This window comes from Ambystoma mexicanum, chromosome 9 (assembly GCF_040938575.1).
Source record: "Ambystoma mexicanum isolate Mex_15411 chromosome 9, UKY_AmexF1_1, whole genome shotgun sequence".
In the NCBI taxonomy this organism is placed as follows: domain Eukaryota; kingdom Metazoa; phylum Chordata; class Amphibia; order Caudata; family Ambystomatidae; genus Ambystoma; species Ambystoma mexicanum.
Genome location: NC_090931.1, coordinates 231,526,836 through 231,547,546, shown reverse-complemented (window position 1 = coordinate 231,547,546; position 20,711 = coordinate 231,526,836). Strand labels below are relative to the sequence as shown.

At 46.7% G+C, this 20,711-nt stretch overlaps 1 protein-coding gene across 2 annotated transcripts in view; it reads right to left on the bottom strand.

The window, feature by feature from the left end:
* Positions 1-208: 208 nt before the first annotated feature.
* Positions 209-20,711, bottom strand: part of LOC138487898 (NXPE family member 4-like) — a 937,091-nt gene continuing 916,588 nt past the window's right edge. For both annotated transcript variants that reach the window (XM_069614522.1, XM_069614523.1), the window contains one exon: positions 209-3,338. In XM_069614522.1, the coding sequence (XP_069470623.1) occupies positions 2,803-3,338 (536 nt within the window). In that variant the 3' untranslated portion in view covers positions 209-2,802. The remainder of the gene's footprint in view (positions 3,339-20,711) is intronic.

The window sequence follows — 20,711 nt, the reverse complement described above, 5'->3', positions numbered from 1 at the left end:
TCTAGTCCATGCTCACAACATCCAACCTCCTCAGTCTTTTTCCAATTGAAAATGACTCTGCTGCTAAATTACAAATGTAACATCTCTCTTCCTTTTGCTTCCTGCGCACACACATTTTCCTTCTTTAGCAGCGCATATTTCATATTCCCAGCTTCTTCTATGCTGCACATTTAAAAGTCTCATTGAACAAAGCCACATGCATTACATATTTGGATTCAGAACATTTATTTCGATATAAACTAATTTGCACTCAATGTTATGGATATGGGATTCAGTTTGTTAAATAGGATTCTTTGAGTTAGTATGTTAATATACATCAGTTGTCAAATTTGGTGCAAATTCTGTAAAATGGAATATTATCCTGAAATGAAAACTTTTAAACATGTGCGCTCGGTTCCTGAAATCCAGTGCATTTCCCATCGGTGCACGCCGGCTGCATTTGCCACTGCTTGCATGTGTTTCAATTTCTCTGTTTCTGTATAAAGCCCACTAACACTACATGTGCATACTAAGCTAATAAACCCCTGTAGCTCACAGCCTCCAGTTATTCCTACAGAATAACAGGCAACTAAGTGTGTGAATTAATTGCATAAGAAAATCCCAAGGAAGATACATGCCCTTAGGGTTGTGAATGACATCGAAGGTGGAAAGAAACCTGGGACAGGGAGACATTTCTCTGGGAGTGGATTGCAACACCAAGAGGAGGAAGCTATTGTGGGATGTTTCAACCCACTGGTCCTGGCCCTGCAACATTACTGTGCATTGCTGGATGCAGAAACCTCAGAAATGGCCACTGGAAAGCATGCTGTTCGCTAAAATCACCCAAAACTGCGCAGTAAAAATCTGAAAAATAGGCCGCCATCGACTTTTGCCTATCTCAGTGAACACAGGAGACCACTGCCAAAACCCACTATTGGGCTACCTACAAGTAGCCTGAAACCACTTGAAAAAGCAATGCTGATTGCAAAAGAAAAACAGCTGTTTTAAAAGTCTGTTTTTCCCTGGCTGTCAAAATTGCAAAAATCATGGCTCACAAACCACACAAAAAGATCCAACCTCCTTGTTGGGTGCTGAACATCATTCTACTTCGAGAATCCACATAAATACAATGTCCAGAGAATTATATATTATCTGAACAAAGTCCAATTTTGAGGATGGTTGAACTGGAAGAAATCTGTCAAAAATGGGTGTAGTACCGTTACTGACCTCTGTCAGAAGCCGGCAATTTAAAACTTGTCATGTGTAAAGTTGTATATTGAATTCAAACATGCCAAACAATTCCTGTTCTCTCTAAGCTTGATGGGGGGAATTGGGATTGAACTGCATGTTTGATTGTTATTCCTGATACCTGTGTGCCCTCATTCCATATCTTCATATTGCATGTTGGGGGGAGTGACTAGTAACAGGGGAAAGAGTGATCATATTGTCGTTTGATTGTAGCCATATCAAGTTTTATTTCTGTGTTACATTTCTTCCTATCCTTGCAATTTCTTGAACCCATACAAAGTATTCTCTGCTAGATTATTCTTCCTATTCCTACTCCTAATTGATTAAAGAGATTGTTGATATTGTAATATTACCCATTGCTGATCATTGTTCATATTTATCAGTGTGACATTCAGATATTATTCATATTTATAAAAGTGTGATATATATATTGTTCAATTCTTCAAATAAATCTTTTAATTTGCAAAACAAACCTATTTCTTGGTTCAGTGAGACAGGGGAATTCAAAGAGAGGGGCGTTATATAAGGGTACATCATCCAGAATTAAACAAACTTTGACATAAAAATATATAAATAGGGGTTTCCATTGGGCATCCCATACTAGGCGTTGACTTAGTTGGAGTGCTGGATTGAAATCACTTACACTATCCTCTTGGTCTACAAAGAACTTGATTCTTTTTTTTAACTTTTGCTTTGGTGGAGCAAAACCCGTGGAGGGGATTTGTTCCCTGTAACAGTAGATATTAAACAGTTGAGATGTTTTTGGGATTTATACCTTTTTGTTGGATTTGAACATTTGGTGCACTTTCAAGGCCAAATACAATATCCTTTACACCATAAAGTTTCTTTTAGAATGTGAGAGCTAGGATAGGATTTCAGACACTGGAAACTTTTGCTTTGGACATCTTGACACAGTACAGATCCTTAGTTTTGGTTGAGGTAGGGACATACCTCCCAGATTAGGGATAGTGAGGCATTTTCCAGCCCCTTTATTATTTCATTAAAGTCTATAAAAAGCATGAATCCACTCTGTCCAACTGTCATTCCTGGATCCTCACAGTAATAAAAAAGCTATTTACAATAAAAGCAGGAATTCATCAACATTCATCATTACAGGTTGTTGCTCTTATTTTAAAAGTGTTAATCACATATTTGCCCACAACCCAGTAAACTACTATGGTGTTACAAATGGCTAAAAACATCAAACCAGGACCATACCACTTAAAGTACAACATTCAAAGTAACTGTAAACGAGTCCTATTTTTGCTATTTAGAATGCTGGGCACGCCTCCTTATCTTGCTTACAGTATACTGCGCTCATTAATCTTGTGTTCCTCTAGGTTAGGTCGTACAGAATTTGGATTGCAACTCCCATTAGCCCAAACCAGCATAGGCAATTGTGAAGGAGTGCAGGAGTCGTAGTCCAACACATCTTGAACGCTGTAGGTTGCATACCCCTCTTTGCGGCAAGATGTGTAACTTAGTAATAGCTTTGAGCTGTTTTCATTGATGCAATTTCCACTCTCTGCCACCCAGCTGTCATAGGAGATACAATTTTAGTATGTGAACGTTATGTTAACATATGTATGATAAAAAAATCCTAATTTGGTTTGCAACAACATCTATATTTGGATGAAGACTGTATGATGCAAAAGCTATCGTCATGTCCCAGGCATCGATAAAGCCAACATTGAGACCTTGAAAAATGTGCTTTGTCGTTAAGTATTGGATGTAACCATTGTAGTCACTCAATCGCTCTGCATCTACTGAAAACTCTCTTATATTTTCTGACTTCACAATGACCTTGGTGTCCGGGCTTCGTATTAGCAGTCGTTCCACTGCATTGCGAGCGTTGATGACTCTTCTTAGGAACAGTGCAAGTGGGAAAGGCCGAAAGTGGTGGCCAATAGTAATTACAATGATAGTATTTGGACCACCAACGTGCTGATCAATTTGCTGAGAAATAGTGTTAAGAGATTTGACATTGTACACACTCTCTGTTAAAAATGGATGTCCGTGTCTGTTCCACTGAAATTGTAAATTCCTGTCTATATCCAAAGCGCGGATGGTTCCATGGTAACCTTTTTCATCAAGGTTAAAGAATCGAGTTGCTGTGGAAGAAAGATAACATTGAATGAGATGTTGGTGGCTTAGGGTTCACTTGAAATAGCATATCAATGATGGCTATGGTAAGTATACACAATGGTAAAATAAGAGAGCAACAACATTTTGGTTTCTATGTTTGCAAAGCAACACAAGAAGTAATGTAATGAGTCTGAAACATGTCATAGGTCTCTCCAAAATCATAATTCTTCATCAGAGTAGAGGTTTTTCTTGTCAATGTCAAACAAGTATGCAGCTAGAGTTACTGGGCCTCATTACGAGGTTGGCGGTCCGGTAATAACGGAGCCAGTAAGGCAATTCCGGCCTCCATTACCGGTCTGTAATATTACGACCCTAGATGCCAGTCCCACCGGCATCGACAAGGATCCGCTGTGGCCGTGCACCATCGTACCGGCATGCGGGCGCGCGCGGGTGGCATGCCCGTAATACCGGTATCCCGCAACAAAGAGGATACCACAAGTCGCATGGACAGGTACATACCGGCATCGAGATGCCAGTAAGAAGGGCCAACTATGATGCCGGCAATACTGGCATTGCGGATCACCCGTTAACAGCAATCTGCTGTGTAACCAAGTGCCACAGGTGCTCACAATCTGCACAGGTGGAGGCAATGGGGTCAGGGCCAGCATAAAAGGAGCACACCCACACACCACACCTCTTTCCAAACCAAAATGCTACCACTTGCACTTGCCATACTGGGGCTGGAGGACATGCCTGCACTGCTACTCCTTGAGCAGGTGGCAGTACAACAGGCAACACAGAGGAGACGCAGGAGGAGAATGAGGGTGAGACTGGCCCAGAAAATGTCACCAGTGCAGGTAGTTGTTCCCCACAGACAGCCGTCAATTCCACGTATAAGGGCCAATCCATTTGACTTAACCCCAGTACAGATCCACACCCTGTACCGGCTGGACAGGGACACCATCACCAACAAAGTGGAATTAATACAGGAAGACTTGGTCAGCCTGATCAACATCCGCACAGCCATCCCCCCTCTGCTGAAGGTGGCTTCTGTGCTCCACTTCCTGGCCACAGGCACTTATCAACACACAGTGGGCCAAATGCATGGCATGTCACAATCATGCTTCTCTGTTGTGCTAAACCAAGTGCTGGATGCACTACTGAAGCACACAAGTGCCTACATATCCCTATCATGGACACCACAGGAGGCAAATGCCACCAAAATAGCATTCCATGCACTGGCAGGCATGCCCAATGTAACTGGTGCCCTCGACTGCACCGAAGTAGAGTTGGCAGTCCCACATGCAGTGGAGGTGGTGTACCGCAATCGGAAGCTATACCACTCCATCAATGTGCAGATGGTATGTGATGCCAGCCAGATAATAACACATTGCTGTGCCAGATACCCAGGATCCACGCAAGATGCCATGGTGCTGCGGAACTCCTCACTAACTACCCCGCTACATGGAAGGAGACGTCATACGAAGTGGCTGGCTGTTGGGTGAGTCTGCCGTCTGGGCCATGGGAGGAGAGGGATGGGGGGCTATATCCATATGCAAGGGGAATGCCATCTGGTCCATGAGAGGAGAGGGATCGGGGTGCTACATGCATATGCAAGGGGAATACCCCCTGGGCCATGGGAGGAGAGGGATGGGTGTGCTACATGCATATGCAAGGGGAATGCCCTCTAGGCCATGGGAGGAGAGGGATGGGGGGACTACATGCATATGCAAAGGGACTGCCCTCTGGGCCATGGGAGGAGAGGGATGGGGGTCTACATGCATATGCAAGGGGAATGCCCTCTGGGCCATGGGAGGAGAGGGATGGGGGGATACATGCATATGCAAGGGGAATACCCTCTGGGCCATGGGAGGAGAGGGATGGGGGGTTACATGCATATGCAAGGGGAATACCCTCTGGGCTTTGGGAGGAGAGGGATGGGGGCTACATGCATATGCAAGGGGAATACCCTCTAGGCTATGGGAGCAGAGGGATGGGGGCTACATGCATATGCAAGGGAATGCCCTCTGGGCCATGGGAGGAGAGGGATGGAGGGCTACATGCATATGCAAGGGGAATGTCCACTCGGCCATGGGAGGAGAGGGATGGGGGCTCCATGCATATGCAAGGGGAATGCCCTCTGGGCCATGGGAGGAGAGGGATGGGGGGCAACATGCATATGCAAGGGGAATGCCCTCTGGGCCATGGGAGGAGAGGGATGGGGGATACATGCATATGCAAGGGGAATGCCCTCTGGGCGATGGGAGGGGAGAGATGGGGGGCTACATGCATATGCAAGAGGAATGCCCTCTGGGCCATGGGAGGAGATGGATGACGGGGCCTGAAAGTATCTTGATTATCCCCAGCCACACAGCCCTCACATGTGCATACATAATGGACCTAGCTAAAATGCATCGGGGGCCTGGTTGTTTAAATGTCTAGGCTCCTAATTCATGTATGTCACCCAAGGCTCTCACCATGGATTGGCATGTACTGCACAGGGCTGATAGTCATGTGGATGTGGCTGCCATTGACAGGATAGTGCATGTGAACTTGAAAGATGTACCGGCTGAGCACACATGGCAACTGAGCATTATCCTTACAGATACCTCCTTCTGCTCCCATGCAGGTGATGCTGGCTATCCTCTGAAGGCATGGCTACTCAACCCTGTCAGGAATCTGCAGAACAGGCACGAAGAGGACTTCAATTGTGCACATACACGCACGCGTGTGGTCATTGAGCAGACGTTGGCCTGTTGAAGGCACCGTTTCGCTGCCTCAGCAGGTCGGGAGGGACACTCATATAGGGGCCTGAGAAGGTGGGCAAGATCATCATGGTATGTGCAATGCTGCATAACATGTGCATCCGGTGGAACGTACCCCTGCCACCTGACATGGAGCTGCCACCACCTGCTGAAGTAGAAGGAGAGGAAGGAGTAAATGTTGGACACAGGCCAGTACGCGATACACTTGAGGGCCGTGCAGTATGCCAATTGGTCATAGACCAATCATTCTGATGTACAGGGATGCAGAGGGTGCCATGTATTGGGAACTGTGGGCACGGGATGTGTGGGTATATTGGCAAAGTGCACTATGAAGCAATAAATTGGCAAACACCAAAGAAACAATGTCCACTCATGTGATGTTTTGTCCACAACAAGTGTATTAAAGTGATGTTTTTTGCAACATGATTTAACAATCCATGCCCCCATACACCCCTCCCCTCCCCTCACACACCCCCACGCTATCCCCACACCCCCAAAACCTCCAGTACTACACCCACCACCACCGTCCACCCTCCCCCTAACATCCAAAGTCAACAATGGCACAACATGTGTCTGGATGTATTCCTAAAGAGATTCTGAAGGGTGGCCCTGCTACTGTGGAGCCCCCTTCGGAGGTGGGGGTTGGATATCTGAGCGCCGTGCACTTCGCAGGGACATGCGCACAGGGCTGGTCTGCCTGTAACTCGCTGGCGTGGTCGATGTGGATGAGCCAGATGGTTGTGACCCCAAAGCCGGAGTTTGCTGCTGCTCCATGCTGTCAGCAATCCTGGTGAGGATCTGTCCCAAGGCATTGAAGCCATCCTGCACTTGCTGTGCACTTGAGTTGGTGGCCTGGATTACGGCCAAAGTGCTGTCATGGATGACACAGCATGTTGACTCCCCTTCAGCAAGTTACGGTTTGACATAGCCTTGCATCTTCTCCTGCCGGCCCTCCATCCTGGACAGATGTCCCTCAAGGTCCTGTATGGCAGTGTGGGTGGTGGTTGGTGGGTTACGTGGTGATACTGCATGCAATATGGGGCTGTGCAATATCAGAGACCACTCTCCATGGCTGCCCTGTTCGGATGAATCCTGGCGAGGGGTGTCCTGTGGGGTGACCTGTGGGCTTGGTGTTCGACCTAGAGGCTCTGAGTGGACGAGTCCTGTATTGCTGTAATCGTCAGGGTCAGCTTCCTCGTTGCCACTATGCTGTGCCAATGCAGCCATCTCCCCAATTGTGATTGCAGCAGCGGACTGTGTGCCATCATTGTCCATGCCAGATGTGTCCTCGGCCTGTGTCGATTGTGTGTCCAGGGGGGCAGGTGTCTGCTGGTCCTGTGTGGGTTGAGTGTGGCTGGTAGGGCACTGGTTGTTCTCCTGCATGCCGCTTGGCCCATATTTGGTCCACTCGAAGTAGATTGTCCGGTGCCATCAGCTAGGCCCCTTGCCCTTTTGGCTGGTGTTGTGCATTGTGCCCTTCCCTGTGCTTCTTCGGTGTCTACATTTGTACCTGTGGGGGACAGAGAGTGGCAGGACATCAGTGATGGTGGTGCTTGCATCATCCATGCGTTTGTCTTTGTGCCGTTGGCACCATGTGATCAGTTGCATGTCTGGCTTTGCAGCGGACTGGGTACATGCAAGGTTGGGGGGTGCTGTTTGCAATCGTGCAGGTGTTCACATGTACACCATGGTGGCTGCTGTTGGGCCTTGATGTGTGTTGTGACTGATGTGCTGTGTGACACGTGCAGGTCATCTGTGTGTCGGGTGTGTATTTGTGTATGGGCGTGGCATGCAGCATGCATTGGGATGTGATAGTGGTGGGTCCATCATGTGTATATGGATATGTGTAGGTGTGCATGATGGGCCATATATTGGCTGGTGTTGCTGTCACATTTGGAGGTCAACGGTGATGATTAGTTGTTGTGTGTTTGTAGGGACACTCACCTTCATCTGCCGATGTTGGCACACCAAACTCAGCTCCACTGACTCCTTCAATTGACTACACATCTATCACTGAGCTGCAAGTATCCTCCCATCTAGCCAATTTCACTTGTGCGTGAGGTCCTCCACCTGTTGCCAGCCCCTGGCTCTGATTGGCCGAAGAGATGTCCCGAACTCTCAGCCTGAGGTCATCCCATCACTTTTTACAATCGCGCACTGTGCGTGCGGTGGTGCCGACTGCACTTACTTTCCAGGCTACTTCTTCCCAGATGGTCTTCTTCTTCAGCTGGGCTGGACGCCTGAGGTCGCTGCAGAATACCATATCAGCCTTTGCCACTAGGGTGTCAGCTAACATGTTCAGCTCCTCATCCTTGAAATGTGGTTTACGCAGGCAGGCAGTGCCTTTCTGGGTAGTCTTAGACATTTTGTCTGTGGTGTGCTAGGAGTTCTGATGGTGAAAGTCCAGGATCTGGAGGATGGCAATGGATTGTGTTTTTGAAGATGGCCGCCAAAGCATTTCCCGTTCAGGCGCGATGACGTTACTTCCAGGTCCGGTATTAACGGGCCCATTCTTAGCACTATGTTAATACCAATACCGCTATTTAGGGGTTGCTGAGGGCGGATGTGTTATGTGCGCATTCGTTGATGCCGCTATCTGGGGGTTTGAGGGTTGTTACCAGCATGCCGGTACGGCCATTACCGGCATGCAGGGGTACGCATGCTTGTGCGCCCTTAATCACCTGCCGTTTGCGGGTTTGAGCCAAGATGGACATGTTATTACCGGCATGCTGTTAAGGGCTGATTTTTAGCACCAACCTCATAAGGAGGGCCATTGTCTCGCATTAAAAAGGCCCTTCTATGAGTAGCTCACTAACCTGCACAGTCCCTTGCAAGTAGCAATATTGTGCTACCTCCCCCGAAAATAAGATTGCTGCAGGAGAGATCGATATTCAAATTGCCAGACTTGTGCAAACCAGGCACCAATATCCTTTACTGATCTGCTTTAATTTCTCACACAGACCATGATAGACGAGGTGGATAGTGGGAGGAAGGATAGCTCAGGGGCAACACAGTGCAACACAGGTTTGTAACCCGATCCCACACTTAGAAACCACTCGCTGGTATTACGCGCATAATAAAAGAACAATTATAATGATATTATAATGTGGACTCCTATCCCGTATACAATAGCATTTATTCATCAATGTTTGGAGCACATCCATGCCTGGATGAGAATTGCTTCCTCTGCATCATTGGGTGAAGACAAAGGGCCTCATCACGACTTCGGCGGTAACCCTTAAATCCGGCGGTAGCGCTATTACCGCCGGATTTAAGGGTCCGCCGAATCAGGGCTTCGGTGGATTTCGCCCCAGCTCTGAGCTGGGGGAAATCCGCCGAAAATTCGCACTATTACCGTTGGCGGGAAATCCGCCGGCGGTATTAGCGCGAAGATTCCCCATTGAGCCCAATGGGGAATGGGGCATTCCTGAATGGGCTCAGTGGGAAATGGGGACTTACATTACTGCCAAACTCGTGATCCGGCGCTATTAGCGCCGGGGAGTTCGGCGGTAGGGCTAATACCACCCGCGCTAATAGCATTACCGTTACCGCCCAAGTCGTGATGAGGCCCAAAGGCTCAAGAGCTTGGAGGCAGAATCACAGACATGCTCCCCTTTGATTGGCCCAATTTATTGGTTGGCATGCGGACTCCAGTGCAAACATTTATGACATTTGCTGTCCTTTCCAGATCCCAGACATCTCATGTCCTGTTGGTAGAGGTTGGGGAGTCAAATCAAAAATCACACAGTGAAGGAAAGTATGTCGCTAATACCCTCAAGGTCAGATTATTGAAACATTATATTTACATGCCTCCCAATGACGCAAGTCCAGAAACTGCAACGGATTCCATACAAGAATGCATACATGTATAATTACAAGCCCATATAACAAATAATAAAATCCCTTCAATGGCTCCCCTTTGATGGAATGAATAAAAACCAAAGCTCTTTCAAGCATTCTGGTGTCAGAGTATGTCGAGATGTGCCTAGACTTCCACACGCACTCCTTACACTCCGTAATAATGAGAGGACGCGGAATCTTTACTAACACATCTTTATTCTTAGCGTGCCTTCCCCAACTGCCCAACCCCATGTCATCTCCTGTCCCTCCCCTTCCTGCGGCCCCGTGTTCCTCTCCACGTCACCAGGGAGTTATGTGACGACATCACACCCCCCCGATACTAAACATTAAGTTCGTTATTAGGGCATCTCTTCAATGAGACGAGGTGGTCGTCTTCGAGTTCTCTGAGGTCTCCAATTGTTTCTTTCATTCGATTCCTGAGGTAGCCAACAGGGCTCATCAGTGTCGGAATCCTCCTGATCTCCTTCATAAGGTGCATCCCGCACCAACACGTCTCTTGGCATGTGATGTTCGACTAGGGGTATGATCCCTGGCATTCTTCTGAAGTGGGAACTGTTTCTTGTTACTACGCGCGTAGTTCCTTCAGCTGTGATGAGAGAGCCTTTCCTATGCGTGGTGGTGAGGGGTTCTTCATTGAACGCTGCCATGTTTTTGCGATTTTGTGGCTGTCTCGCAACGACAATGTCTCCTGTTTCCAAGATATTCTCTTCAGCCCTTCTTTTCTTATCTGCTGTGTCTTTCATGTTTGCTTTCTGAGATGCGTCTTGTTGTCTCATTTCAGCATCACCTTTGTACCTCTCTTCTTCTAATTCTATATGGGGTATTCTGGTTCGCACATTTCTTCCAAACATGACTTCTGATGGTGATTTGCCAGTGGTGCTGTGTGGGGTATTTCGATAGTCTCTCATTAGCTTACACAGTAATTTCTCCACTGGTTCTCCCGTTAGGCGAGCTATCTGTGTGGTGCGTTTGACACTCCCCATGAAATGCTCAACTGTACCATTCGCTTGAGGCCATAGCGGTGTTACTTTTCTGTAATGGAAACCCATATATTCCGCAAAGGTTTTGAAATCTTGTCCGGTAAATGGAGGTCCATTATCTGATTTCACTACTTTTGGAATTCCATATGTGGCAAACATCCTATCCAATGCCGGGATGGTGTGATATGCCGCTTTTGACGGTACAATTTGTACGTCTGGGAATCTTGAATATTCATCGATTGCTACAAGGACATATTCTCCCCCTTCCAGAGGACCATAGTGATCTACCGCATATCTCTTCCCAGGTTCCGTTGGGCAATTCAGTCATTCTGAGCGGTTCCGGTCTGGTTTGAGGGTTAAGAACCACACACGTGGGACAACTTTTGAGCAACTCTTCCACCTGTGCATCCAATTGAGGGAACCATACTCTTTGTCGCAACATCCTCTTGGTGGACATAATTCCTCGGTGTCCTTCATGTGCAAGTTCAAGGACCCTTTTTCTCAACGAACGAGGAATCACAAGTTTTGTTCCTTTTAGTAAGAGTCCTTCTGTTTCAGCGAGCTCTTCCTTTACTGTAAGTAGACAGGAGATGTCTTGTTTAGTTTCCTCTCTGACGTCTTCTTTCAGTTGCTTTGCCTGTTTCCAGTGACCTGTCTCAAGACATCTCATGATGATCTGCATTGCGGGGTCTGAGTTGGTTTCTCTGGCTATTTGTTCCATGTCCAAACCTTGTGGGGTACTTTCTTGGACCACGTACATGATGTATTGGTCTGCAATGGACGAATCGGGGTTGCAATCTTGATTGGGATGACGCGAAAGGAAGTCCGCTGGATTTTGTTCTTTTCCCGGTCGATGAATGATGTTGAATTGGTAGTCTTGTAGCCTTAGGGCCCACCGAGCTATTCTGGGAGGCATTTTAGCTAGAGCATTTCCATAGATGAATAGTAATGCCTGATGGTCTGTCACTATTGTGAAGGGTTTCCCGTAAAGGAAGAGATGAAAGTGCTCGCATGCCCACACAACAGCCAGACCTTCCTTCTCGGCTTGTGAGTATGATTGTTCAGTTTTTGAGAGGCTGCGGCTGGCATAGGATACTACATGTATGGCCTTGCCGTCTTTGTGATCAAGTTGAGTTAGAATGGCCCCTAGGCCGACTGGGCTAGCATCCACTATTAATTCCGTGTGCTTCCGTGGATCAAAATATGCCATATTTTTGGCATCCGCAATGCGATCTTTGATGATTTGGAACGCTTGTTGGCATTCATCTGTCCATCGGAACTCGGCGTTGAGCTTAGTGAGGGCTCTCAAGGGTGCGCTAACCGATGCAAAGTCCTTTATGTATCTTGTGCAGTAGCTTGCTAGGCCTAGAAACGATCGCAGATCAGTGACAGAGGTTGGTGGAGTCATGCTCGTGAGTGCACTGACCTTCTCAGGATCCGGTGTCATTCCATTTTTGGAGAAAATGTGGCCGAAGAATCGTAGGGTTGGCTTTCTAAATTCGCATTTGTCCTTGTTTAGGGTGAGGTGTGCTTCCTCCAGTGCCATGCACACACGCATAAGAGTGTCATCGTGTTGCTCTTGATTTTGTCCAAATACTAAGATGTTGTCGCTGTAGTTCAAGCAATTTGGCACGTGTTTAATTATGTTGTGAATTTCCGATTGGAAAATTTCTGCTGCTGAAGAAACTCCAAAACTGAGCCGCTTGTATCTATAGAGACCCAGGTGCGTAGCAAAAGTGGTGATGTATCTGGACCTTTTGTGGAGTTCTAATTGATGGTACCCTTTATTGAGGTCCAGTTTTGAAAATACAGTGGCTCCATTGAGCAGATGCACCATGTCCGTTATCCTAGGAGATTGATGACGTTCTCTCAAGATTGCTTCATTTGGTCTTCGCATGTCCACACAAATGCGAATGTCAGCGGATTCTCTTTTGGGGACTGGTACTATGGGGGACACCCAGGGAGTGGGGCCTTCAGCCGGTTCAATTATGTCTGCCTCTAAAAGTTTCATTAGTTCGGTTTCCACTTGCTTTTGTATATTAATGGGAATACCGCGGTAATGCTGCACTACCGGAGGAATGCTGTTGTCTATATGTAGTTCAATTTGTCTGTTCTTCAATTTTCCTAGTCCTTTGAACAATGCAGGGAAAATTTTGTCAATGTTGGCGGTGGGGTCCAGATGTTTACATCATGAGTCTATACAGAACATGAATCAGCCCCATGTCAACTGCCGATTTGTAACTGATAATGCATCCGCTGTCGGTGGCAGCTTCAAGAACATGCATGGGTATTTCTTTTACGTGATCTTTGTACCGACATGATGCCGTGAAAAAGCCTTTACACGGTAATGGCGTCTTGGAACCATACGGAAAAATGAGTGCTCTGGCTGGTTGTAAGCGTGGCGCATTTGGCATGTTGTTGTACACTTCCTCACTCACCACATTTACCGTGGCTCCAGTGTCCACTAGAAATTCGGCAGCCACCTGGTTGACGTTGATGATGAGAGTGGGGCTGTTTTCTTTTGCGGTGGTGTTTCCAAGTGCATACAGGTAGCCTTTTATCCGTGGTTCTCCTCTTCGTAGATTTGATTCCTTCTTGGGTTTGTCCTCTGAGGAGGTGCTGGAGATGCTGTCAGAGTGTGATTGTTCTACCAAACACCTGACATATCTCCGAGGACGCCTTCTTCGTCCTGAGGACGCAGGTTTGTTGTCTCGCCATTCCTGTGAGCTCCTTGATTGTCTTCGATCCGAGGGCTCTTCCCGTTGTCTGCGGCGTGTCGCGTCATTCTGATAGTGTGAGTCACGACCAGGGCTCAAACGTCTTGGCTCTCTTTCTGGTGTGGAGCGTCTATTCTTTCCACCTCCTCGCATTTTGCTACGATATATGAGGCATACGGCCTTGTAATGATTTTCTCCCCCGCAGGGAGAACCCACTTGACCCATGGCAGGGCATGTGCCTTCATGAGGATATTCATGTCCGCAACGATAGCAAAATGGATCTGCGTTTCCCTTGATGGTGCTCTCAAGCCTATGTAGATTCTCATGCTTCCCATGAATGATGGTGATGCCATCAAGACCTTCGACCTGTGCTGTCAGCGCCGCATCGGATCGAGACAGGCGTAGAATCTCTTCCAGGTTTCGAGGTTTTTGCAGAAGTCGTTTTCTGAAATCACTGCTTTCACACCCTACTATTATCTGTGAGCGAAGTGCTTCCTCATTTGAGTAGTTGTTAAAATCAAAGTGTTTCATTTTTATTCTTAATCTCATCACAAACGCATCCATTGTTTCACCTTTCAGTTGTTTAGTGGTGTGGAAGATGTGACGCTCATAGTCCACGTTTGTGTGTGGCGTGAAATAGTTGGTTAAAGTTGTCTTCAGTTTGGTGTAGGTGTCTATGTCATCTTCAGGAATTTCATCCAGAATGTCTCTCACATTTGATCCTATGGCATGGGTGAGTAGGCTGTGTTTTCTTTCATCCTCCAAAGGGCCTACCGCCTTGAGACACACTTCAAAATCCCTCACCCACTTCTTCCACCTTGGTCCTAGTGTGCTGGTGTCACTCAAGTCAAAGTTGGGGGGTAGCTGCGTTATTAGGCCGTCCGTCATGCTTGTGCGTGTTGTTTTGGCAGGCGTTACTTGTACAGTTAGTGATTCCTCAGACGAATCATCAAGCATGACAGATGATATGCAACTGTGCACTAATTGGGTGTGGAACTTGGATGACAACAGCTACGTGTTTCGTGTCAAGACTTGACTTGAAAGTGGTGGATAGCCCGTGTGTGACACGAAAATGTATGTGTGTGGGGAGCCGACGCGCTCCACCCACGTGGCTTCCTCAAATTGGAGAGAGAGAGAAGCTTCCCAGTCTTCACATGAAGATGAGCGAGAAAGCAAGAGGAAAAGGGAAAAAAAAAAAAAATCTTTTTTTTTTTTTTTTTTTTTGAAAAGAGAGAGAAAGTCTCTGTGTGGAGCAGATGTGCTCCACTCACGTGTGTTTCTTTTGTTGTCCGCGTACCTTTTATGTGTGTGGGGAGCCGACGCGCTCCACCCACATGTGCCACTTCCTCTGGCGGGAAAACGCTGTGAGGAGCCGACACGCTCCACTCACGCGCTTCTGCGTGAGGAGCCGATGCGCTCCACTCACGAGCAAATCCCTTTTGCTGGAGTGAGCCGTCGCGGGGAGCCGATGCGCTCCACCCGCGAATCTCCTGCCCGCCGTTGGCGGGAAAACGCTGTGAGGAGCCGACGCGCTCCACTCACACGCGAATGTGCCTCTGTGAATCTGCGAAGCAGTCGCAGGGAGCCGATGCGCTCCACCTGCGACACAGACGTGTAGAATTGCAGGGAGCTGACGCTCTCCACCTGCGAGTCTTCCTGTCACCGTTGGCGGGTATTTGCGAAACCCCGCTCGGGCTCTTGATGGAAGTTCAGCTGGCGGGGAGTATACTCACTCCCACCCGCCGTACACTGCCGTTGCGTCTGAAACGCCGGAAAGTGATCCTGCTGCGTGGATTCACTCGTCGCCAGTGTCGAGATGTGCCTAGACTTCCACACGCACTCCTTACACTCCGTAATAATGAGAGGACGCAGAGTCTTTACTAACACATCTTTATTCTTAGCGTGCCTTCCCCAACTGCCCAACCCCATGTCATCTCCTGTCCCTCCCCTTCCTGCGGCCCCGTGTTCCTCTCCACGTGACCAGGGAGTTATGTGACAACATCACACAGTATTCACTGCATATAAAAACCGATTCACATTTCTGTATCTATGTCACGGTTCCCTGTGCTTACTGTTGGTCCCTCTGACATTGGGGGAGGCTTCCCGTTTGTGCTGCAACCTCTAGACTTTGTGCCTCTTCGAACATGGCAGCCTTAGAACGTTCATCTGAAAGTACATGCCCAATCCATCATGGTGGCATGCACGTTTCCTTCCACATCCCTACATCACTCCAGGAACAGGAGTAACTTCTTATATCAAACACTAACGCCAGTAACGCAGCGTGTCTCAACTCTAAGGTTTCCCTTAGATAAGCTGTTCCTTCGTTCTTCCTAATTCAGTTGCTCAACATACCTGTTTTCAGGATTCTGGTTCTTGCCTACTTTGTTCTTGCGATTCTCCTCCCTTCTAATACCTTGCCCTCCATTCCTATTTTCCTTTGCTCTGGATCATCTGTTCGTCATCCTCGTTGAGATGGATCAATTGCAGTTCTGCACTCCTGGAAAAGCCTGTTACGGGTTTTTCCCCCCAACTGTTTTTTTTTTTCCTGCTTTGAGGAGATTCTCTGCTGACCTCATCCAGCTTGCTTAAGCTACAAAAACATATTAATAAATATGCAAAACTCCCAAATAACTTGTCAGACAGTAATACCATTTGTAAGGGGTTGCTATTTAAAACTGAAAGCAGAAATGTTACTCTTCAGCGAGAAATTGCCGTTGTAAGATCATGAACTAGTGAAGGTCTTTTATATTTTTGGAAATACTATGCAATATTTATTAATTTTTCTCTTGGCAAAAAAGTAATGATAATAATGTAGAAAATACAGGCATAAGTTATATATTAATGAGAAATGTGAACACTTCAGCCCAGAAGGTTCTGTTTTTGTTTTAATATATATTGATATACATTTCAAGCAATCAGCCTCATTATGAGTTTGGCGGTTTGGAATAATTGCAAGTTTGGAGGTAGAGAACATTCCTCCTGCACTTGGCTGCCAATTTCCTCTTCACCTTACCTCCAAACAATTGACGAAGGACCACCCACAGTAATTCCTCCAAAATCCCCACCCTACAAACTCCAAAAATGGGTCTTAACACTGCAGTTATCACACTCGTGCCCTGCCAGTAAATCCGGCAGAGCAAGTCATGCAACAGTTTCTGGGTTTGGCAGTACTGCCCCAAGAATTACTAACAAACTCGAAATGAGACTTAATATTCGCAGTTGGAGGAAGGAGAGATGCTCGGGGCCAGGGAGCGAAAAGAGATTTTTCTCTCAACTTGCATTGCAAGAGTGTTTCATTGTGATGGGAGCTGTCAAAAAGATACTTTTTCCAATGATCCCATAGAATTGGAGATAATAATGGGAAGCATAGTAACACAGTAGCCTAATAGACCATGTTCCATTGCCGATTGATGTATGGGATAGAATTAGGAAATTTGAGGTCATTATCCATGTTGAAAGTGACAACCATACCCTACATTTATCATTGGAAGTTGATATGGCTAAAACCGTTAATGTAGCACTCAAAGGGGGCGAGAAGCCGAAGAGATATAATTGGGTACTTCGTATGAATCCTATTTTTTACAGGGAATTGGTATTCGAATGTAGGGGCTATATTAAGAACTCTCTGGAGGAAAAATATCCCTCACACGACGAGGGTGGAGAACTTTGAGAAGATGCAGACAATATTTAAGGAAGTGTTACATTATCGTGGGGGTGAGAAACCACGAAGGAAAGGCTTCTGTTTTAATAATACCTGTAGAAGTAAGAAGAAGGAATTACTTCAGGCAATAAAAGCTCCCCTGATGGATGGGGAAATGATCAGATTAGCAAGGGCAACATATAAAATAACTGTGAATGAAAAGATTAAAGCTCAAGGAAGAGCTCTGGTAGCTAATGGAAAACTGTGGCTTGGATTAGTGGAGGAAAAAGGAAAGAAGAATCTAGGAGCGTGTCAGTGGCCAGGTAACGAGTAGGTGATATATTTATAAAAACATTATGCTAAGAAAACAGATTCCTCAGGGACTGTCCCAAGTGATTATTGTCGCAGTGAACCTAGCACCTACAATGATGATCACGTTGCCTTTGTATTGTAATGGTTAAGAGGTGGAAAAGCCATTGAGAACCCAATGTTGGGCCAAAGCTGCTGGGACAGATGGGTTACCCGCAGACATATTTAAATATGAGCTGGAATGATGTGCACCATTGATTTCCTTGGTATTTAATGCATATCTGGCTGTTGGGGAACTACCTGAACAATGGGAAAATAGTGAACTAGTCCCCTTATAGAAGAAAGGCAGTCACGCAAGCCCGGAAATTTATAGACCTATGTCACTATTATCTGCAACTTCCAAGGTGTTTGGGAGTGTACCACACAGCAAATTATTGGCATGGGCAGGGGAAAATAATATTACCACCTGGCACGGGGGAGGTAGCCAGTCAGGAGGCAAGGAATGTGGGCTGAATCTTCCGATGATGGCTGCTTCCCCCCTCCCGCCATTTTCTCCCACCTTCCCTTCCTTTTTTTCTTCCCCCCTCTCCCCACTTACTTGATAGTGGTGGGGGCAGATGTTTCCACTCCTGGTCTGTTGTTGCCACCATGGAAATGGAAGAGGGGCTCTGTATGGAGCCCTGCCTTCCGGATCCATGACAGCCATTTTACTGAAGTATTTTCATTAAATGCAAAGACAATGCTCTCAGCACCCCGGGTTATCGGATTGGCAACCCGGTATGCCAATGACATTAAGACACTCTCCTGCGTGCTTAGCTCAGGCCTTTAACTCATACCCATGGCCAATAACATCCCATCCGGTGTCACAGATCGGGGCTTAATGCTTAATTATGAGTGATACACAACTAGGATTCAGATAAGGGTTGGGTACTGTGACATAAAAAGCTAACTGTGCTTGGCCTCAGAATTCCAGTATATGCTGCTTTTATGGATTTGATAGCTGCTTTTGATCATGTGGATAGAGACAAATTATGGGAAATCCTAAATGATATGGCTATTCCGGTTGGCCTATTGAATGTCATAATCGTGCTGCATACTGGAAATAGGGCTAGGGTTCGGTACTGGCATGAAGGGAAGTTAAGGATGAGTTCAATGCTGAGAAGGGTGTCCGCCAGGGCTGTGTACTGGTGGCATTTGCAGTGTCCCTGCTGATGTACCATGTATTAGTAACACACACATTTCCATTCTAGTTAAGCAGATGATACTGTTCTTTTAGCCAACACCCAAGCAGCAATGTTAATGTTAAAGGATATTTGTACCGTGCACTGTCACCACCGGAGTGGTCCCCTGGCACTCTGGCGGCTCTGAAAGAGGGAGGGGGGTGGGGGTTGAGTTAGTGGGAATAGGTTGGAAAAGTGCAAGAGAGCAGTGATTTGCTGTTGGCAGCCTCATCCCGGTGGGTTCGTTGGCTGGGCTTGGGGTGTTTTACGATAGGTAGTCGTTGTGTGCTGTTGTGCACGTCTATGTGTGGTTTGTTTTGTTGTTGCAGTGTAGTGAAGTTTGTGCGAATTGCTGCATTTTAGGCTTGTGGCTGTGTTTGGTTAGAGTTTGAGCTGTGTAAGCAGAGGGGTGAAATTGTTAGTGGATTGGTTAGTTGGCCTTTCTGTCCTTGCAGTTATGTCTAGGTGTGATGCTTGCTATCATTCATTATTCCATCTGGATGTGTGGTGCTTGCTAATGCAAAAATTCTGTCTATATGTGAGGAGGCTAGTGATCATTATTCCATCCGGGTGTTGCCCTTGTCATCACAACGGTTTCATCTAAGTGTGGCATGTGCTAACATTCATAATCCTGTCTAGATGTGACGCAAGCTAAAATTGAGAATTCAATCTAAGTGTGGTACATGCTAACATTCACATTTCTATCTAGATGCGGCACAGGCTGCATTGAGAATTCCAGCTAAGTGTGGTACATGCTACCATTCACAAACCTGTATAGATGTGACACAAGCAAAAATTGAGAATTCAATCTAAGTGTGGTACATGCTAACATTCATAATCCTGTCTAGATGTGACGCCGGCTAAGATTGAGAATTCCATCTAAGTGTGGTACATGCTAACATTCATATTGCTATCTAGATGTGGCGCAGGCGAAATTGAGAATTCCAGCTAAGTGTGGTGAATGCTAACATTCACATTTCTATCTAGATGCGGCGCAGGCTAAATTGAGAATTCCAGCTAAGTGTGGTACATGCTACCATTCACATTTCTATCTAGATGCGGCGCAGGCTAAATTGAGAATTCCATCTAAGTGTGGTACATGCTAACATTCATAATCCTGTCTAGATGTGACGGCGGTTAAGATTGAGAATTCCATCTAAGTGTGGTACATGCTAAAATTCATAATCCTGTCTAGATGTGACGCAAGCCAAAATTGCGAATTCAATCTAAGTGTGGTACATTATAACATTCACATTTCTATCTAGATGCATTGTAGGCTAAATTGAGAATTCAATCTAAGTGTGGTATATGCTAACATTGGTACACCTGTCTAAAGGTGATGCAGGCTAATCTTGACATTTCTCTATCCATATGGCGCTAATTAACATTGGCTAGTGTGTTAGTGTATAATGCAGTACAACATTTACAGTCAGGCCAATAATGGAGTTAGGCTGGAGATGACAAATCTCTCTAGGTATGCATGGTGTGATTCTATGGCAGTATGCGTTCAGGAGAGGTAAGGTAGAGTGACGAGGGATTTCTGGAGTTCAGTAATTGCTCTACTCCCCACCCATGCCACACTTACAGTTTAGTTGGTGTCTGTTTGCTTCTTTTGCTCCCCCTGCGGACACCAGCAGACACTTTGTGTAGCCGTCCTTCGCCTCGGGGTCCTTAGCCATAGGGGCTGCCGGGCAGCGGCTGCCCTGGAAAGGTGGCTTAAGAGCCTTGATGGACCAATAGGGGTCAGGGGGTGGGCAGGGAGGCGGGAAGAGGGAGGGAAAGGGAGCCGCAAGAAAGGGACACTTCGGGGCATGGCAGGGGCTTGCCGGGGCCACTACTGGCCAAAATGGAGGCAGCCCATGCCCAGTTTCACCTGGAGTGCCACGCTTACCTGCAACGCCGAGATG